The sequence below is a fragment of the Garra rufa genome, chromosome 21, assembly GCF_049309525.1.
Source record: "Garra rufa chromosome 21, GarRuf1.0, whole genome shotgun sequence".
NCBI lineage: Eukaryota > Metazoa > Chordata > Actinopteri > Cypriniformes > Cyprinidae > Garra > Garra rufa.
The window spans coordinates 19,357,814-19,378,760 of NC_133381.1; the positions used below are offsets into that span (position 1 = coordinate 19,357,814).

Here is a 20,947-nt window from a genome sequence, read left to right on the forward strand (position 1 = left end):
TATGTGATGTCTCTATTCTAGTGTCCTGAATGTTTCGTTTTCATACGGACTGCTGAAATAAGTGCACAGCAACTGAGATGGCAAACAGGATGCAGAATTGAATTTTGAATTTACGTTTAAGTATAAAGTACAATTCAAATGAGTTAAATAATTTTTATCTAGAAAGGCAATGTTTATCAGGACAAACTTTGAATGTTGCTTCAGCAAAGCCTTGTTTTGAATTTTGAAAAAGCATTTGAAGGTTAAATAGATGATAGATACAGATGAGGTCAAAAGTTTACATACACCTTGCAGAATCTGCAAAATGTTAATTATTTGACCAAAATAAGAGGGATCTCTTTATTTTTTTTTTATTTAGTACTGACCTGAATAAGATATTTCACTTAAAAGACATTCACATATGGTCAACAAGAGAAAATAGTTGAATTTATAAAAAAGATACTGTGTTGTTACCTGAATGATCCACAGCTGTTTTTTGTTGTTGTTGTTTAGTTAAACTGCCTGCTTTTCTTCAGAAAAATCCTTCAGGTCCCACAAATTCTTTGATTTTTCAGCATTTTTGTGTATTTGAACCCTTTCCAACAATGACTGTATGATTTTGAGATCCATCTTTTCACACTGAGGACAACTGAGGGACTCATATGCAACTATTACGGAAGGTTCAAATGCTTACAGATGCCTTAGAAAGAAAAACGATGCATTAAGTGCCAGGGGTGAAAACCTTTGAACAGAATGTCTTCATTTTTCTTATTTTGCCTAAATATCATATTTTTTTCCATTTAGTACTGCCTTTCAGAAGCTACAGAAGCAACTTACATGTTTCATAGAAGACAAAATAAGTTAAATTTACCCTGATCCCCAGATAGAGAGATAATTGCGTTGCAAAGTTACTTTTTATGGCAAGTAATGCATTACTTTACTTTTGCGTTACTTTTTGTCACCTGGGATGGACTGGCTTATTTGTTTTTTAATAACCAAAAACCCAACAGTTATGTTTTTGCCAACTCTAAAGGCCCTTTCACACCAAAAATGAAATTAATAAGCCATAGGCTGAAGGAAGTGCCTTTGCCTCTGCCTCTGCACTTGCTCCAGATTTCTCTCAACTTGGAGACAGCAGAGCTGTTGGTGAATAAATGGGGAAAATATAACTTGCGTTACTTACTTAAAAAAGTAATTGCTGCGTTACTTTATGAGTTACTTGAAAAGAGTAATCTGATAATGTAACTTGCATTACTTGTAATGTTTTACACCCAACACTGTATAGATATCATTACTCACTGACTTAAATTCAGGTAGACTTGTTGCCTGTTGCATTACACGCTATTAGATGTGAAGCCTGTGGACACCAGAAAGGGAAAGAAAATATTTAAAAAATTATAAAGGCAGGTTGAAAAGACGGAAAGGATTCGGTTAAAGGTGTAGAGCAAACAGGGTGAGTGTTAATGTCAGCTAAACGATAACCCCTTCAGTCTGCGCTCCGCTGTGGGGAGGCAAAGAAAAGTGGCGAGGCCTTCCACAATATGCCATGACTCCTATTTCTCTGCCTCTAAATTGATCCTTTTTGCCCTTTTTATCTGCCTGCCATGCACACACGCTTTCTCTCAAATTCGTCTTTTTTTCCCCTCCCCTCTCCCTATTTCTTTCTTTCCTCAAATGCGGTGCACTCCGGGGCGTTATATTTGAAAGTGGACGCTCCTTTTTGCCGAGGGATTTCTGCATAGGTCCCCCAGTTTTGTTGTTACGGTTTTATATGATAAGCTTTTTTATATGTTTAAAATCAATATGTAATCCTGTGCAAGGGCTTATCCCCCTACAACCCCATTTGTAAATCTATTTGAGCTTTGTTACATGTCTGGGCTGCCGTATTCCTCAGATTGATTGGGTGCAGTGTGAGAATCCTATCAAATGGCCGCCTTTGATGATGTTGCAAACTCTTTCAAGATTGCTAGTTGACTGGAACTGGAGATAAGGCGAGACGACACTTTCTCATTCTACACTATTCACTGAAATCTGTGTTCATTTCCATTTAGCCCTCGCTTTCTGCATTTGACTCTCAATGTCCACTTTTATACAACTTCGCCTAATGGATGTTTGTGTTTGTGTAGTCGACTGTGTTTCATGCATTTAAAAATAACACAATCTTTTCATGTGTTTTTTTTTTGGATTTTATTAAAGTGAAAATATTCTGTAGTTGGCAGTAGATGATAACACAGATAATGTCCTATATCATTTTTTTCCCAGTCCTCAAAAACCAAATTAGTTACATCACTCAAATGCATGCAGAAAAACACAAGATGCAGATTAGCGATTCAAATGTTTATTCAAAGACATTGTGTGTTTAGTTTGTCTTTGGTAGGCACTTTATTTGTATCTGATATAGCAGATGGGAGATGTGGTTTGGGAATAGCGTGGTAAGAATCCAAGGACTGTTGTCCCGTCATCCTCCTTGTCATGGTTTTCCATGTTGGTCTTTGTCTCATTCCCAGCTGGCTCCTCTCCAGCTTCATCTTACGTGGAGCTCCCAGCCTGCCCAGCTTTCGCCCAAATCTCCTGTAATAAGATCATGCATTTTTTTCCCCTGGATTCCACCAACCCTACTTATTTCCTGTTATTTTCTGCAAAAAAAAGTTCTCCATTTGCTCCAAAAGTTTGCTTGGTGTGTTCATTCGCTAAAGCGAGTAGAGCGTGTGTGTGAAGTTTGTGTTTAGTGATCTTTCAGCAGAACTCTCAGAAGAAGCTCTGTGCCTCCTGAAGCTGCCGAGCAGGTTGCACTCTTGAATAAATTTTGCTGTGGAGGAGGGTCATGGGGATTTGAACCAGCGCATTCTTCTGTGGGTTGTGAGTGCTCACATGGTTACCATTGGTGTGCATTGTTAGGGTTATCTGAATAAGCACCAACCATGTGAGTTTTAACGTGATTGCCCAGGGCGATGAGAGAGAGAGAAAGAGGGGAGTAATCCAAAAAGGATTGAACCCCCCACCACCACCACTACACCACCATCTCCAAATAGTCTTCCATCGAGGAAAAGAGAGAAGAAGGAGGCAGCAGCTTCCGTTAGTGTTTTTTTGGCGAGTCGCGGTCGCTCGTTTACTCTGCCGTGTCCCTCTGCGTCCATATTCATTGTTTACCTTCTTAATGAGGGGGGCGGTGCCGCTCCCGTTTGATTGACAGCTGCATGCGGCCTCTGCCGGAGGTGCAGGGGAGGATCTGTGGCTTTTTGGCTGAGAATGCTGAAGGGGAACAGGAGGAGGAGGTAAAGAGTCGAGGGGCTTTTTCTCTCTCTCTCGCTACCTCTTTGGGACAGGCAGGAGAAGTTTTTGTTGGTCGTAGCCTTCCCTCCAGGCAGGTCTTTGTGAAGTAGGCATTGTCGTTTTTGACGGAGGGGTAGCAGAAACGACAGAGCGAATTAAAGAGGAGGGTCGTAAAAGACAGAAAACGTATGGAGAGCGATGCAGGATAAACAGTCCGGCCTGTAGGATGTTAAATGCGGTCAGCACTCACTATGGCTGCACAGGAAACAGAAAATTAAACTTCGTATTTGTTTGCTTTTTTCACGTAAACATCCTTCTTTTTCATTTTCCTTTTTGGGGCTTTTGTCGAAATTTCTGCAAGTTCGTTAAAGCTGAGACAAATCCTCTCAAATATTTAGCATTAGCCTCTCTGAAGCCTAATGTCAGAACACCAAAGGCTTGCATTTAGCTGCTGGGGGCCACATAACTTTCAAATATTGGAACTGTGTTCATTTTGCCACTGCGCTTCACTTCAAAGGCGCAGAGGTTAAACGAGAGCGAGGAGCAGACCTTTCGGGACCAACAGCGCTCTGCGCTGATTTCACACAACCTCAGCAAAAAAACTGATTTTTAATGAAGTACACTTATTTTAAGGATGTGCATTTGTTCATTTTTAGGGGGCAAAACCGTTCTCTGTATATTAAAAGAAACTGATTTTGTGTGCGTTTTTGTGCACGAGGGAGTGCTAATAAAGCAGTGTAAAGACACTAGTACAGTCTGTTCTTACAGCGGCCTGAAGAATAGGCCCGGTAAGATAACTTCCCCTTGGCTGTGAGCAGGGCCCTAATCTGCACTGGTATCAGTAAGGCCTGATCTCGTCTGCCTGGCTGATATTTCAGACCCGTAGTTGGCAGGGGGACAGGAGCAGGTCACCTCACAGAGACCTTTGCTATACTCACACAGCTTTAAACAATCAATTTATGGCATTTATTAAAAGAAAACAAGCATTTAAGTCCTTTTTTTCCATTTTATGGAACTCCATGTTTGCTTAAGTGAAAAAATCTGAATTCTGTTGTATTTAAAGACATTGTATTTTGCATTTCAGTTTTAGAAATGGCGTCAGGGCGTCTCTTTGGGAGCATTTTGAGGCGTCTGAAAGCAGTTAGTGTACTCTATGTACTGTCCTTGCATTCACTTGCGTTATCAGATCCTTTCTGTCTGAATTCCACTGTGAACAGGAGCCTGTGGGTGCCCTGGTACAACTTCACAATAACTCCACTACAGCACGGGCCATGTTTTCTTTTCTGAATATTTTATCATGGGACAGTGATGTCTTTCTTAATAAAGCAAGTATATATTGTCTGTCTTTCAAGGGATAGTTCAACCAAAATGACAATTCTGTCATCATTTCCTCACCCTCATGTCATTCAAACCTGTATGACTTTATTTTGTGAAACACAAAATAAGATATTTTGGAAATCAGTGATCTCAAAACAACACTAGAGCCCCATGGGTTTAAAAAACATAGAGCACCGTTGCGCTTCGGGCATCCCAAGTTGGAGTCCTGGCTTGTGGAACTTTCTGGATCCGGCCCCCCCCTTTCCCACTTCACTTCCTGTCTGAATGTTGTCCTCTTGTTATAAAAGGTCAGAAAAAAACTTAAAAAAATGTCATATATGTGACCTTGGACCACAAAACTAGTCTTAAGTAGCACTGGTATATTTGTAGAAATAGCCAAAAATACATTGTATGGGTCAAAATGATCAGTTGTATGCCAAAAATCATTAGGATATTAAGTAAAGATCATGTTCCATGAAGCTATTTTGTAAATTTCCTACCGTAAATATATCAAAACTTAATTTTTGATTTGTAATATGCATTGCTAAGAACTTAATTTGGTCAACTTTAAAGGTTATTTTCTCAATATTTCGATTTTTTGCACCCTCAGATTCCAGATATTCAAATATCTTGGCCAAATATTGTCCTATCCTAACAAACCATACAGCAACAGAAAGCTTTAATCAGCTTTCAGATGATGTATACATCTCAGTTTTTTTTTTAAAATTGACCCTTATGACTGGTTTTGTGGTCCAGGGTCACATATATTTATCTTCTGATTGTTATGCAGGTTTGGAATGACACAAGGGTGACTAAATGATAAAAGCACTGTCATTTTCAGATGAACTATCCCCTTAAGTTTTGTTTTTATGAGCTCTTTCTCTAACTTTCTTCTGTTTCCTCTCCACCTTCCAGATTGGCAAAAGACGGAGGCGCAAAAGCGCCGAGAGCAGCTGCTCCTGGATGAGCTGGTCATACTGGTCAACAAACGTGACGCGCTGGTCCGAGACCTGGACGCCCAGGAGAAAGAGTAAGTCCTCCTGCTGCAAGGCATCGTGGGATTGTCAGAGCCAGGATTAGTCCTCCAGGCCTGGTTCAGAGAGGGTTTTAAAGGCCAAAGTTTGCAGTCACCCGCGTTCTCTTTGCCATCAAGTGTGTTTAGGTGTTTTGTAAGGGAGGGTGGAATCAGCTAGAGAGGCTTTGTGAATATTTGAAGAGCCAAAATGACTCAGAACAGCGTACAGGTCATAGGTGTTGGAGGTGCAGGTGGCATTCTCCTGTGTCCGTGTTCCTGACCTTTGATCTTCTGTGTCCTGTGTGTGTGTCGGCAGGGCTGAGGAGGAAGACGAGCACCTGGAGAGAACCCTGGAACAGAACAAAGGCAAGATGGCAAAGAAAGAAGAGAAGTGCGTTCTTCAGTGACGGTCATTTCCCAAGCAAGAAAGGAGCAAGATGACGTGTACACTACAAAGTCTTGAAATGAATTTGTGTCATAGAGACCACAGCATACACTTTCTTATTGTTGTTTTAAATCTTTATATGTAGATCTTTTTGTTATCATTAAGGGCTTGAGATGCCCTGAGATGCATCCTGTTTTATTAATACCCGAGAGATTTATTATTTCACATACGAAAATACAAAACTGTATTATTGTTATTAGCTTTGGTTTGTTGGATTTCACAAACAAGGTACTTAAGGAACTAATATTTGCGGAGATGTAAAGCTGTACAATTTTGAAAACCTCCTGACTGAATTAACTCTTAACACTAAGGCATTCACAGCCTGCTGAATGTGTTTCTTCTTTCTTACAGGAAATGATCAACTCAAAGTTTCGGTACAGCATATAAACTGGGGACATTTTTTTGTTTGTGAATAGGATTGGGTTTCAAAATCATATCACATTTCAGTTTTAAGCAAATCTATCAACATATTCTCCTCTAACAAGAGCTGAAATGTTTAATTGCTCAACTTTCTACGTGTAGAATATTTGAGAAGGGGGACTTGTTGCATTTAAAAATATATTTTGTGTTTTTTATGTTTACCAAACATTTTAGAGCTTGCTTTAGTGAGAAGAGTGAAATACCGCGAGTGCATATAGGAAAAGTAAACGGTCATGATGTACATTTCATTTTCACTTGTTGGAAGCTTGGAAAAAAGTTTATTTTCAGAAGCAGTCACGATCAGTGTAATTTATTACCGTTTGCTTTTATTACTGTTTGAGACGTTTTTAAAGTAACCATCTTCACGGTCCTGTACATTTGCTTAAGGACTTTAATATTTATTGTATAGTTAGAAGGGAGGCTTTTCTTGTCCGCATATTTCCGTATCACGTCTTTATTGTATGAGCATCACCGGTTTATTTATTCCACTGTACTATAAATATCACTGTTCAATAAAATTCAAATGATTTCATACTCGAATCAAACAGCAGTTCGTGTGGTTCTGTGTGTTGCTAATGGATTTGGCCTTGTGTTCCTAGAACAAATTTTGTGTGCCATCTTTATTGAGCTGATACTGAATTTTAAAAATGCATTCTGTTCGTTTTTATTTAAATTCTCCGAATATTTGCATATTTTCTATTGTTTTATATCATTTTTGACCAATCACTTGAAATTATGTTTTTTTTTTTCCAAGTTCTGACTGAGCTGACGTTTCAGACAATCGTTTCTTTAAATAAAACCTTGTGAAGTCGCACTATGACGAAACACTATAGACTTTCCTTTTTTCAATTAATAAAAACAATTTTCTCAAGAGGGACTGCGAAAATTCCCCTGCGTTTTACGGTTATTTCTAAATGAATGTTTGCGTTTTGTTTTGTTTGAGGTCGTTCCTCAGAGGAAGATTAAGGCAGAATCACTCTGTCCAAAGCATCTGTTTTCCCTCAGACACTTCATTCTCAGCCAAACAGCCATCACCGCAGCCTCGCATCCTCCATTTAACGAGCAAAATAAGTTTTGACAGCTGACGTCCTCCCTTAGTCCTTCTAATACTTTCACATTAATTTGCTGGCGGTCGAGTCCGACTGTACCTCCGTTTCGCCCCGGGCGTTTTGTTTTTCTTTTATTATTTTGGAGTCATCACAGATGACTGTAATCTTCTGAATAGGAGACACTTATTGGCGCTCACACACCATTACACGGCGGCGGAAAGGACGTTTGTTTGTTGCCTTTGCTAATCGGAGAGTTTGAGCCTGTGAGTCGCTTGAAACGCATGTCATAATTTTATGCATTAGACCTGTGGCGAGGTCCGTGTAATCCCGATGAGACGGTAGCGCGGTGTTCATATCTAAATGACCGCTTTGAACTGTTTTGCAGTCCATTCAGATGCCTAATTTAATACAAGATGTGTTTCTATACATCTGATTTGTCCCGGTGAAACGTGGGATGGACTATTAATATTTTCCTTTTGGAATATTTATTGCACTTTTTACAAATATACAGGCGCTTAAACTTTTATTTTTGTGTAAATAAATAAATTGATAAATATATAAATACTGTTTCATGACGAAAATATCATGCATTTGTGCTTTCTTACATTAGGCTATAGGAACTCACTTGTTTTTTTGTTTTTTGTTTTTTGTTCCAGCTACACAGCAATCAGAAAGTTTAGAAAGCCTACCTCTGACATTTTCTCTGTATTTCAAACACAAATTAAAGATTAAAAAAATCATCTGATCTGGGTCGTTCTAGTTCACACATTCAAATGCAGTGGCGTTGTCAAAATGCACAATTAATTCCCTTACCTGATTGTTGTCCATTTTGCCAACTATTGTTTTCGGGCTCAAACCAACAGTAAAAATAAACGAATTTTAAAAAGCTTTTGAAAATAGATATTCTTATAAAGGCAAAAAAGAGCTCTCCGTATCGAAAAGTAGAGCATCTAGATGCTCGAGTCCCAGAGCGCGTTGTGTGGATCCAGCTGCTTTGAAGTCCTCGGCCTGACTTCAGGTGTAGAGCTGTTGGACTTCACGAAGCCCCTCGATCGCCGAAAATCCTTCCCTCATCTTAAAATACACCGGGGGAATCGGTACCGAGCGTTCTGCTCGAGCTTCAATATCGTATTTTATGCATCATCGTTTTAATAAGGACCGACAACATCGCCGACCCGCTCCCATCCTGCCGGCTAAAGAAACCAAACTTTTCCCCCTCCTCTTCTCGCCTCCTCTAATCCCGAGATTTACGAGCTCAGCATTTAGAAAATTCGACTGCAATTTGGGATTAGACAAAATACTCTTATTACAAAAGCTTCTTGCAACCTGATAACTTGATACTTGTTCTGGGTTTATCACGGGGTCTTAGCAACATCAGGGCCGAGAGAATAAACTAGCAAACGGACAAAATGCAGGAATTGTGTAGCCTTTTTCTATTGTGCGCGTTTAAGGATCACATTTTGTTGTTATTATTATCCGGGGGAAATAGTTTAAGGGCAGGTGGAATCTGCATTTTTGGGGGGCCCGGAGCCAACACTTGTGCAGTATAAACATTTAATATGCGAATTCCCTGTCAACGTACTTCTAAGCAGCATCCAATAACTTTCCCTTTAGTTTTTCCGCGTCTATTGACGGCTAACAGCAGCATCTCTGTTACTCCCAAGAGTACTTTTGTCGATGACTTTGTTGATCTATAGAGGAACGTGTAAAGCCGCTGGCCGGCCTTTGATTGGATGCCCCATATAGTAAAAATGTAATTTCGTTCCTCCGGCGGTCACTTGCTTTGAACATTAGGTCGCTTTCAGCTCAGGCCTCAATTAGAATGAGTTGATTTTGTGAGATCAACAAAAGGACCGAGCGAAGCCTTATTAAGATCTTCTGAGCCTTTCAGAAACAGTTAAGGAAACACCGCGCCCTCCGTGATATTCTGTTACCGTATTTTATTGGCATTTCTTTGGGAAAGTGAGGCTTGAAAGGTGCTTTCTTTGATTCTCTGAGGCTCAGACTCTCTCTATGTGCTGATTTCGTTTCTTTTCTGGAAGGGCCGAGTTTTTCTTCACTCCCTTTCACGTTTCCTCTCCTCTGCCTATTAAACTTTACGCACACTATTCTGAAATGTAATTCTAAGTGGGGATTAGCCACTCATTAATATTCATGAGGCAGGGTAACAATAAAAATGAAAATAGATAAAGTGGATAAATTAAACTTTTTTTGCTGCATTTTTACACCGCTTCAAATCGATGGACTACATAAATCGATCGCTTAAGGGAGTCTTAAATTCTGTATCAAACGGTAGGCTACTTTGTGAATTTGCAGTCGTTTTTTGCGTCATGTCAGACATTTCAGTAAAGGCCTTGATGTCTTTTACTGCTTGGATATGATAGCTTTAATTATATTACACTGTTTAATCCACATTGACCATTTTTGTCTTTAGATGAATTAATAAATTAATACTAGGTATTTAAATATGCGACAACGTCATCGATTTTTTCTAGACAGGCTATACCTCTAAATAAAATACATTTCAAGACGCAAAACGGTCATAATTGTAATTAAGCATTTAGACAAATATTTTGTTTCGATTTGACACGGCTTCTACATCGCAATCGTGATGTCTTTAGGTAAAATAGTATAGTTTAAATGATTTCAATATTTTTAAAGACTACTCTATTGCCTACTTTAATTTTAAAACGGCTTTTTATGTGTAGCCCAGATTCCAATATATCTTCAAACTGTCTTAAATTTTAGGAAATATGTAACTGTATTGTCTACATTTTTCTTTATATTTAAGGTCTTCTCGAAATTCTAAAGATTTATTTGTGCGGTGCATGTTCTTGATGTCTTTAGTCAGCGCGGGGTGGGGCTTTAAGAATGTTCTACCCATGGACTGGCTGGTACAGTTGTCAATCAAGCCGAGAATGCGCAGCGATTGGCTGGAGTGGGCGGATCTGCAGGTGTCCTACGCTCTTAGAGAGGCAGGGTTAGGAGAAGGTGATCAATCTCCATCCGTCTACATTAGCAATCACCTTAAACTAGTGACAGACACGAACGAGAAAAGCCAAAGCAAATGAGTTTAATGTATTTGGTTTTAAACCCCGGGAACACACTCTGAATAGACTACAACAAGTCCAGCTAAAGGCCAGACACGTGCGCCATATCAACATTGTTGCGTATCTGCAGTTTTGAGGAGAGTTTTAGACATTTATTTGGTGAGGTTCCTCGGTCGATTTGTCTTCCTGAACTCTTCCATTGGTGGATATTTTTTTTATCGCTGCTCAGACTGCAACAATTCAGGAGGAGAAGGACGGAGGGTTCTGAAAAAGGTAAAAACAAATACGCCTTTTAATTTAGATCTTGTTTTCTAATTTTGTTAACGTGAAACACTTTGACAAAACGGAACTAATACAAGTTTCAGTGTTTTGTTTTGTTTTATTATTAGTAGCCTATAAAATTAGTTTTTCTATGTAAATAAATGTGGTCCTCTTGGAAAGGCGAATGCAAAAGTTTTATTATTATAATAATTAGGCTATTGTTTCGTTCTCTGTACCGACGTCAGTGTTGTTCTTAAGCTACGCAGTAAACAGTCTGGTAATTGTCATAAGCGCTTAGAAGCAAATGTTTCAAAGTGAATTAAATCTAAAAATAGCGACCCGTATGTTTCAAAACGAACACGAGTAGTTTTGCAAAGATCAACTCATCACCGCAGAGTAAACCAGCTCACTTGGAGAGTAATTGGAGAGGCGTGTTTTGGTTTTTGTTAATTTATTTTGGTGATAAGACCAAGAAATGAAGGTGTTTCCCCAGAGGTCTAATCTGCATTGTAATTGAGTTAATTTGCACGTAGATGCGTTCTTTCTAACTAGTCTTTACAGAGTAAAGAATAAGCAAGGAATAGATTGGAATACACAGAACTCTAAGTGGTTCGGTTCTCTCAGCACGGGGCCCATCCACATTCATTTCCCCTATAGGTAACCAGTCAGCTCCTTAATTTGGTTAAAAATCGAATGACCAATAAAACTAATAGCCTACAACGCGTTAATAAAGATTAATGTTTTTATTTTATTCTTTTCTTTATTTGTGTGCGTAATAATTAAATATAGTTATACATTTTTCTAACAGTAGCCTAACTCAATTTTCCGTTGTACTATCTGGTCTGAGAGATGTTAAATATTTAAAATATTTAGTTGATCATTACAGTAAATAATAAATTAGATTATTTCAATTACATTTTTACACAAAGCTAAATTCAGTTTGACCCTGGAGACAATGTTTATTAGGCCTGCAACTTTTGTAAATCTTTTAATGAGTACTTTGAAATCCCACAGATTTGGTCTTAAATGTCCCGTTAAGACATTTAAGAACCGTGTTTACAATTTTAAATCAGAGGTATAAATGTACTCTAAAATAAATGTAGCCAACGTTTGCAAAATATTTCACATAACATATTTTCAATTCCTGTTACATATCATGTGTCATATATAAAAAGAAAGTTGAAACTTTAAATTTGATCTGAAATACAATTACAAATATATACAATTTATATACAAATAATATACAATTATAGACATGCACAATTATAGAAATGTTTATTTTTATAGAGTACAATTATAATTCGCGTAAGGCATGCTGGCATGCAGTTTTCACCATTGTGCCTTTAACCATTATTATTATTATTATTATTATTATTATTATATTTAAGAAAGGAGAGAGAGAGAAACAGATTTGTTGTCATTATTATTTGTATTATTGTTATTATCGAAAAAGGTAATAGAGACATTTTTAATTGATAAGGTTATCTGTCATTTATACTTTCTAGTCTCTAATAATTTTTTAGAGAACTGCATAGTTAACTAAACTTTTTTTTTTTATTTACAAACGGTTCTTGTCTACTGGTATTTAATTTACTTAGCTTTTTTCATACTTTCTTTTTCTGTGGTTACGCATATCAGCTGTTAATTGTTGCAATCGCATTTCAGTAACTTAAATTGGGTCCGTCCTTCGTCAAACTGCAACATCGGGGGAAATCGAACTATTGGCAAGATCTGGGGGGACCCGTGACTGCCTCTAGCATGATGTCATACCTCAAACAGCCCCCCTACGCCATGAACGGCCTGGGGCTGAGCGGCGCAGCCATGGACCTACTGCACCCGTCCGTCGGATACCCAGGTACATACACAACACGTTTTACGGGCATGATAACAGTGTTATATGTGAGCATGAATCCCGTCTTTCTTTCTTTTTTTTTTTTTTTTTTTTTTTTTTTTTTTTTTAGTTGTTAAGTGCTGGGAAACTGTGTCGGGCTCTTCCGTCGGGGGAAAAAGATTCTTGGCATATTGTCTAATTTTTTCTCTCTCGATGTTTAAGAATAATTTATTGGGCCTTACATGCTCATTGCATCGTTGCAACATGTTTTTTTTTTTTAAGATAATCCACAAAAGCTATAATTTTAAAACCGCTTTGAGGTTAGAAATAAAAATCATTTCCAAAAATAGTGCTTTATGTCCCGAAGCTATTTGCTCTTTCACATCCAAAGAGATTTTTTCATTCACATTTCTATAAAGCCTAATATTGCTATTGTGTGTACTCTTTATGACTTTTTTCTTATTTTTTATTATTTGCAGCAACGCCCAGAAAGCAGCGGCGGGAAAGAACGACATTTACGCGCTCACAGCTTGACATTCTCGAAGCGCTCTTTGCCAAAACTCGTTACCCAGACATTTTTATGAGAGAGGAGGTGGCGCTGAAGATCAACCTTCCAGAGTCCAGAGTTCAGGTACATGTTTGAACTGAATGATTAAAAAATAAATTCAAAACGGACGTTTCTACTCTTTCTTTCTAAGAAACTATTTAGGGCTAGTCTAAGTATTGGAACTTTCGTTAATGTCCGTTATGCTCAGCTGCTCCCCCTACTGATTTTCGTAAAGTTCGTAGTAGTTTGTAATATTTTTTTTACAATTGTTGCAATTATTATTATACACTCCTAAGTGTGTATTCCTAACATTTTGCCAGTTATACAGCCATTACATAACTAGGGTTAATTTCTGCTCCTCTGTCTGTGTCTGCTTTTTTTTTTTTCTTTTTTTTGTGTGTGTGTGTGACACTTTTAAACTGTGCAGCATGACAGAATGTTAATAATTAGCCCATGCTAGAATAGTTTGTACTCTCCAAACCAAAACAGTTTTGGTAATATAGAATATAGTAAACAATATAGTATAGAATATAGACCTAATATAGAATATAGTAAACAATATAGTATAGAATATAGACCTTCACATATTTGGTCTATAATATAGACCAAATATGTGAAGGTAGTGTACACGGATGATCTTTGTGATTAAAAGACTCACTCTACCTTGAAGTTGATGTAAATATCAGTGATGAGGAAATGTGAAATTCCCACAGTCCGCTGTGGATTTTTCATGCAAATAATGCTTTTTCTGAAGTGATCTGAGGCCTAAAGGAGCAACCCTCTGTCAATTTCCCAAGCAATTTTATTTGCTCTTAATAAGCACATGAAACAAAACGCTTTACACGGTCAGACCCTCCTTCCACTATTGAATTACCATCTCTGCGGAGAAACTCAATAGGCTGCTATCACCCAGCCGTCTACAAGCACTGAAATTAGATCCACACAGTAAAGCAGAAAGGCCCTGCATGCAAATTAAAGCCAGGAACTGCTAATAACTAGCTATTTTCCACTCTGATATTGCACAATGGCTCTCCAACGTGTCCTTCAGACATGCACGGAAGGTCTCCGTAATCGTTTAATGGAGCTCTGTGTGCATGCGTGTTTGTGTACTGGGTGTAATGGACTCTGCGTCTATTATTTTTAAGTGTTTGTTTCCTCTCTCTATGTCCTGCAGGTGTGGTTTAAGAATCGTCGCGCTAAATGTCGTCAGCAGCAGCAGAGCGGCAGCAGCACTAAAGCTCGGCCCGCAAAGAAGAAATCCTCACCCACCCGGGAGAGCACGGGCTCGGAGAGCAGCGGCCAGTTCACCCCTCCCGCCGTCTCCAGTGCCGGCTCTTCCTCTTCCTCCTCTTCCTCTACCAATAACACAGGCATCAGTAGCACCTCTACCTCTATCAGTACTGTCTCCTCAATCTGGAGCCCCGCCATTTCTCCAGGCTCCGCACCCCCGTCCGTCTCCCTGCCGGAGCCTGTGGCTCCCTCAAACGCCTCCTGCATGCAGCGTTCCGTCTCAGGCACGGCCGGCTCCTCCTACCCCATGCCCTACAACCAGACCACGAGCTACAGCCAGGGCTACCCGGCTCCTTCCGGTTCTTACTTCAGCGGAGTGGACTGTGGCTCCTATCTGGCCCCCATGCACTCTCACCACCACCCTCATCAGCTCAGCCCCATGACGGCGTCGTCCATGCCCACGCACCCCCACCACCACATCAGTCAGTCCTCAGGACATCATCACCACCATCACCACCAGGCCTACAGTGGCACTGGCCTGGCCTTCAATTCTTCTGACTGCCTGGATTACAAGGAGCAAACGGCCTCCTCCTGGAAGCTCAACTTCAACACTACAGACTGTTTGGACTACAAAGACCAAGCGTCCTGGAGGTTCCAAGTCTTGTGATCTGTTTTTTTTTTTTTTTTTTGAATGCCCTCCATTTTCACCATCTCTCTCTGTTTTAATAGTGTGCTGAGTTTAAGGAAAAAAATATATATGGACTTGCAGATTTTAACAAAATAGTTAGATGTTCGTCACATTTTTAAAAGTGAGCCCCCCCCCTTTTTTTTTTAGAGAAAAGAAAGGGGAAAAACGGCGAAGTTGTGGAAGCAAATGAAAGCTAGTTTTCCCTTTTTTGTTTCCCTGAAGAGACTTAATTAGATTTACTCGACGACCCAGAGTTCTGGTTCTGACTCGCGTCACTCTCCTGCCTGATCTGGATTACCGTTTTTCTACACGGGACACTGAACGCTCAGCGACCTCTACTTCTCAAACCCTGTACAGCTGTTTCGTTTTCTAAATATGGTTATTTTTTAGGATGACAGATTCTAGTCAGCTTAACGGAGCTGAATTGTGTACATATGTATTTGGGTCAGTTACATTGACCATATTTAGTTGGTGTTACTTGATTTCAAATGGTTTAATAAGACTTTGAAACGACTTTATGTAAATTTTTTTCTCAAATAATCCAAAGATCAAGAATTGGCCGCTGGACTTATTTGATATACTGAAAACCAATTTTTGTTACCCTGAAAAAATAAATAAATAAATAGGATTTTATATTGAGAACACCATGTGGGATAAAAATTAAATTTTGAAAAAAGAAACTTAATTATACGTTGGACATTTTTAGAGCGGGGGAATATTTGGCTGTGATATTCCATTACGTAAACTAGCATTTGATGATTTGTTGCGGTGAAAGAGCACGGGCATGACTCAAATTGTTGGATGCATTTAACAGCACTTGACTTAATTGCTCTAACCGAAAAAAAAAAATGTGGATGACGAAATGTGGTTTAAGGAAGAATTCCAAAATGCCAGTGAAATGCTGAATGTACTGCAGGCGCAGATCATTACATTCATGTCCGTAATAAAGATCAGTTAACTACCAAAATTTCACATGACTTCTGACTGATGTCCGATTTTAGCACCCAAAATTTACTTTCGTGTTGCAAATGATTTCAACTTTCAGCGAACGAATAAATAAGTTAAAATACAATAAACGCACCTCGATTTATTTGGTGGGATGCTGGAAAGTTTGAATTTGGAACGAATGCCTTTTTATTTTATAATCTGTTCTTTTTTTATCTGCACTAAACTTGAAGCAATTCATTGATTTATTTCCATCGGACTGGGAGGATTTTAAAGGGCGTGTGTGAAATCGCATGCCACCGACTGAATTTTTCATTCTGTAGAAAGGATTACGTTTTTGCTCCTCCTTAATAAACCGGTTATTTGCTATGGATATGGATGCTGTAAATGCGTGTGTGCAGGAGTGTAAAAACTGATTAAAACTCAAACCGTGGACCTGAACTATATTCATTTGGCTTTAGAAAACATGCAATCGTTTGAAGGTCTTTTTTGTGCAAACTGTTAAAGGCCACGGCACCGCAAAATTTCTTAAATATTTATTAACGCATTTGATCAGGTCGTAATTGAATGCGCTGGCGATAATTGCTTCCCAGCAGAATCTCCGCGCTCTCTGGAGCACAAGAGCGTTTCGCCAAAATAACCCGGAGCGATATCGCCTCTTCTGATTCGGTAATGACGTGGGTGGGTCTGGGTTAATGGGTCAAAAGCGGGAGGGAGGCAGCCGTCAGGCACCGGGCCATTAAAGAAATAGCTGGAGAAAAACAAGGGCTCGGCAAAGCTGTTTAGATGAACGTGTTCGAACAGAAAAAGTTTCCTTTTGGTCGATTTAAGCAGCGGATAGAAAGAATGTGCACAGGTAAATTGTTTACACGCTTGTCAACACACAGGAAGACCTGTACTATTTCACGTCCTAATTTATGTTTTATATTTATTTTTATTAACAGCATCAAACATTTGTTAAATGTCAAATACATACGCATTGGAAGATATTCTTTGACTTGTCTTAACTGAAAGTTACTATGAATATCACGTCCTGCATGTTTTCACAACAATATCATCGACGGCGTATTGCTAATATGAAAATAACAAGCCATTCGCACGACTTTAATCAGCTTCAGTGTTTTTGTGTGCTAATTATTGCTGTGTTGGCCCGGCAGCTGAATCAACACCTCGCTCAGGAGAACATTGCGCGTATTTGTTTTATGTGCTCGCATTGAGACGCCACCGCAGCTCGGCGACACTACATAAACATGAATGGATTTGCATCAAACAAACATTTGCGTCCTGTCTTCCTGGGGTATATTTTGAGGAGCTCGGACACGCCCTCGCGTGGAGCACCTGCTCAAGCCCGAGGGGTGAGAGAGAGAAAACATTAGGGCCTGTTCGTTCTAACACTTTCAACTGAAGCTACCATGATTCTGGCGAAGTAAATCCATGTCTGTTAACTTTTACATTTTTAGCAGTAGCCAGCTTTTTTTTTTTTTTTTTTTGGACAAAATGCTACCGGAATAAATCACGCTCCAGTCTTTTAATATTTCCGATATTTTGTCCTGGACCACAAAACCCATCATAAGTTACACGGGTAGCCTATATTTGTAGCAATAGACAACAAAACATTGTATGGGTCCAATCGATTTTTCTTTTACGTCAAAAAGCATTAGGATGTTAAGTAGTTCTATGAAGATATTTTGATTTCTTACCGTACGTATATCAAAACCTATTTTTTAAACTAATAATATGCATTGCTAGTTACTTTATTTGGACAACTTTTGTCAACATTTAGATTTTTTTTTTGCCCCCTCAGATTCCAGATTTAAAATAGATTTGCCAAATATTGTCCTATCCTAACAAACCATAAATCAATGGAAAGCTATTTTTATTTATTTAGCTTTCAGACGATGTATAAATCTTTTTTTTTTTTTTTTAAATGGACCCATATGACTGGTTTTGTGGTCCACGGTCACGCATCTGTTGGCAAGGCGGAAAACGAGATGACCGGATGGAAAAGGCTACATATTTTTAACATTTCATACCTTTAATAACAGACTGTTACGTCATCAGTGATTTAAGCACTCATCGACTGCCAAAGTTCATCCAGTTTAATTCATATTTTAAAACGGAATGATTTTCTATAGGCTGTTCAAAACCTGGCATCTCTAGACATTATTTTAAATTCAAGTCTAGTTCAATGTTAAGGATACAGGTAGCCCGGGAGGTCCGTTCTTATACTAATTTAGCTTCAAATTAAAAATAATAATAATAAGTGTATAGTAGGCCTACACATAACACAACGATAAAGATGATTAAAATGTCTCACTTTACCTGTACTGGTCCGATACTTCGCGTAGCCTACATTTTGTGTCCCAAACAAACCATGCTTTCATTTCAAATTTCCGTTCTGAAAACTATCTCGACTATTATATTGTCGTTTACTCAACCAGAATATATTGTTTAATCAGTTTTCACCTGGAAGGCATCTGCCTTTGACAGCAGTTTGAGTTATAGGCTAATAGTCTACTAACACAACTCAAATAAGCCTACTGAATACTGAACAAGGTTTACGTTAGTTTTAGATGGCTCTTTTCATATATTTACTATTGTTTTATTTGAATAAAAACAGTTAAAAGATTCTAACTAAAAGAATAAAATGATTTAAACTAGAAGGGCGCGAACTATTAGCCTACAGTAAAAAGCCTAAGAAGCTAACTTCCCTCAGTCAAGATTTTTTTTTCTTTTGATGGACTGTCCTCCAAACGTAGAATTTTTCTCTCAGTTCGTGAGGCGGATAGGACGCTTCCATTACTGCTGTACGAGGCAATCCACTCTTGCCTTGCTGATATGCTCATATGTCCAAATGTCACCCGAGTGGGACGGCTCGTCCACAATTGGCACCATATTATTACATGTGAAAACTGTAAAAGAGATTACCGACCTGAACCATTAATGGGAAAACGGAAGTGTGATGAGCGAAGGGTTTGCTGAGATGGTGAGATGCTGAGTCCAGGCCTCTGCGAGTTACAGAAACGCTGAGGGTGGGAAAACCACCAGAGGGATTTATTCCTACAGTATTGACGCCGAGGTCTTAGGAACAGATGACAGACGGCATTATGGCTGTCAGGATGGACACTTGCTGAGCTCATATATAGCTTTATCTTTAACTCACTAGCTGACCGTACATGCAGAGTTTAGGCTACAGACTGCAGACCTTATTAAACTGGGCCATAACCTTTTAAGTTATTTGGGTCAAAGTATTAACGAATATTGGGTTTGTTCTGTTAGATAAATTAATTCGTTAAAAATAAAAATCAGTCACATGAATACAATGATTACCGTTTTCATTCAGTTATTTATTTACTTATTTTATTAATTGGGGCCTAAAACCAGAAATGTCCACGCGGTGTAACTATGCTTAGATAAAATTAAAAGGCAAAAAAAAGAGTAAATGAATAACTTATTTTTCAATAAAATAAACTGTGAACAATTTTACAACAACCAATATTATTTTTACATTTATTATAAATGAAAGGTAAGTTTTGCTCGGTACGAGCCTAGTCTACTAAATGAACGTTTTGATATTTATTGCAGAAAACGATATTTCAACAAAACTACCTTAGAAACGTTTTTGAAGATCTTCTACAGTCTTAAGTGTTAAAGTGATAAGTAAATGTGACCCAGGACCACAAAACCAGTAATAATGGTCATTTTTTTCCGATTAATACATCACCTGAAAGCTGAATTAATAAGTTTTCCATTTATGTTATTAGGCTAGAACAATATTTGACCGAGATACTATTTGAAAATCTGGAATCTGAGGGTGCCAAAAAATCTAAAAATTGAGAAAATCGTCTTTAAAGTTGTCCAAAGTTCTTAGCAATGCATATTACTAATCAAAATATAAGTTTTGATATATTTACGGTAGGAAATTTACAAAATATATTCATGTTACATGATCTTTACTTAATATCCTAATGATTTTTGGCATAAAAAAGGTTTATCATTTTGACACACAATGTATTTTTGGCTATTGCTACAAACATACAAGACTGGTTTTGTGGTCCAGGGTCACAAATGGTTTTACCACTTGACATTTTTAGCGTCAATAAAAAAAAAGGAAACGAAGATAAATAATAAAATTGAAAAGTGTGACATTGAATAACTTTCTTTATATAAAAAACAACTAGGCTGTAAAAAAGTTTTAACGTGATAGAGCCAGGAACAGGATCTCTCTGTTAATGTATAGCCTACCTACTTTACCACTGGAGCGTTAGTTGACAAAACAGTGCAATCTACGCTGAGTGGTGACATAATTGTTCTAAATAGCTGCAATTAAAATGGGAACAGTTAATTAACTCTTAATTGAGCTGAGAACTGTTTGTCGAGATTTTTTTCATATCAAGTGACCAGACTGTGACATCATCACTTCTCCGTCTGAAAGATGGCGGCCTCGCGTAGGCTGCTGATCCGACAGGTTCTGCTTGCACAACCAGGCAGGAAATGAACACTAACAGTGAATGGCTGTTTGTATGTGCAGATTTCATCAGTACATGTGCTGGAGTATGACAGCTGCTTGAATTAGACGTCAAGATCGCTGATGAACCGTGAAGAGCACCGGAGTCATGAACACTAAACTTTTACTTACCGCAGCAGAAGAAAAACTTATGCACCGGTACCTTCGGTTAAAAGGTAATTTTTTTATATTAAAAGAGAAGCATAAATCTCATAAGACTGTAATACTGCAAAATACACAAACATGATCAGATCATCTAAGCTCCCTCATCATAACTCGTGAAAAGAAGCTAACAATGCTTCTGGATGTCTGAAAGAAGCTCATCATCTATCAAACCCAATTATGTGCCAATCAAATCTCGGCATTTTTGCCAAAAAGACTGTTTGATCC

General features: G+C 38.5%; 2 protein-coding genes across 2 annotated transcripts in view; both read left to right on the top strand.

Annotated features, from left to right (window-relative positions):
* Positions 1-6,988, top strand: part of ehbp1 (EH domain binding protein 1) — a 174,010-nt gene extending 167,022 nt beyond the window's left edge. Inside the window, exons 22-23 of the mRNA XM_073826562.1 lie at positions 5,485-5,599; positions 5,901-6,988. Coding sequence (XP_073682663.1) covers positions 5,485-5,599; positions 5,901-5,991 — 206 coding nt within the window. The 3' untranslated portion in view covers positions 5,992-6,988. The remainder of the gene's footprint in view (positions 1-5,484; positions 5,600-5,900) is intronic.
* Positions 6,989-10,518: 3,530 nt separating this feature from the next.
* Positions 10,519-16,193, top strand: otx1 (orthodenticle homeobox 1). The gene is made up of 4 exons (XM_073827025.1): positions 10,519-10,821; positions 12,475-12,664; positions 13,120-13,271; positions 14,362-16,193. The coding sequence occupies exons 2-4, from the start codon at positions 12,568-12,570 to the stop codon at positions 15,082-15,084; spliced, it is 972 nt and encodes a 323-aa protein (XP_073683126.1). The 5' UTR covers positions 10,519-10,821; positions 12,475-12,567; the 3' UTR covers positions 15,085-16,193.
* The last annotated feature ends 4,754 nt before the right edge of the window (positions 16,194-20,947 follow it).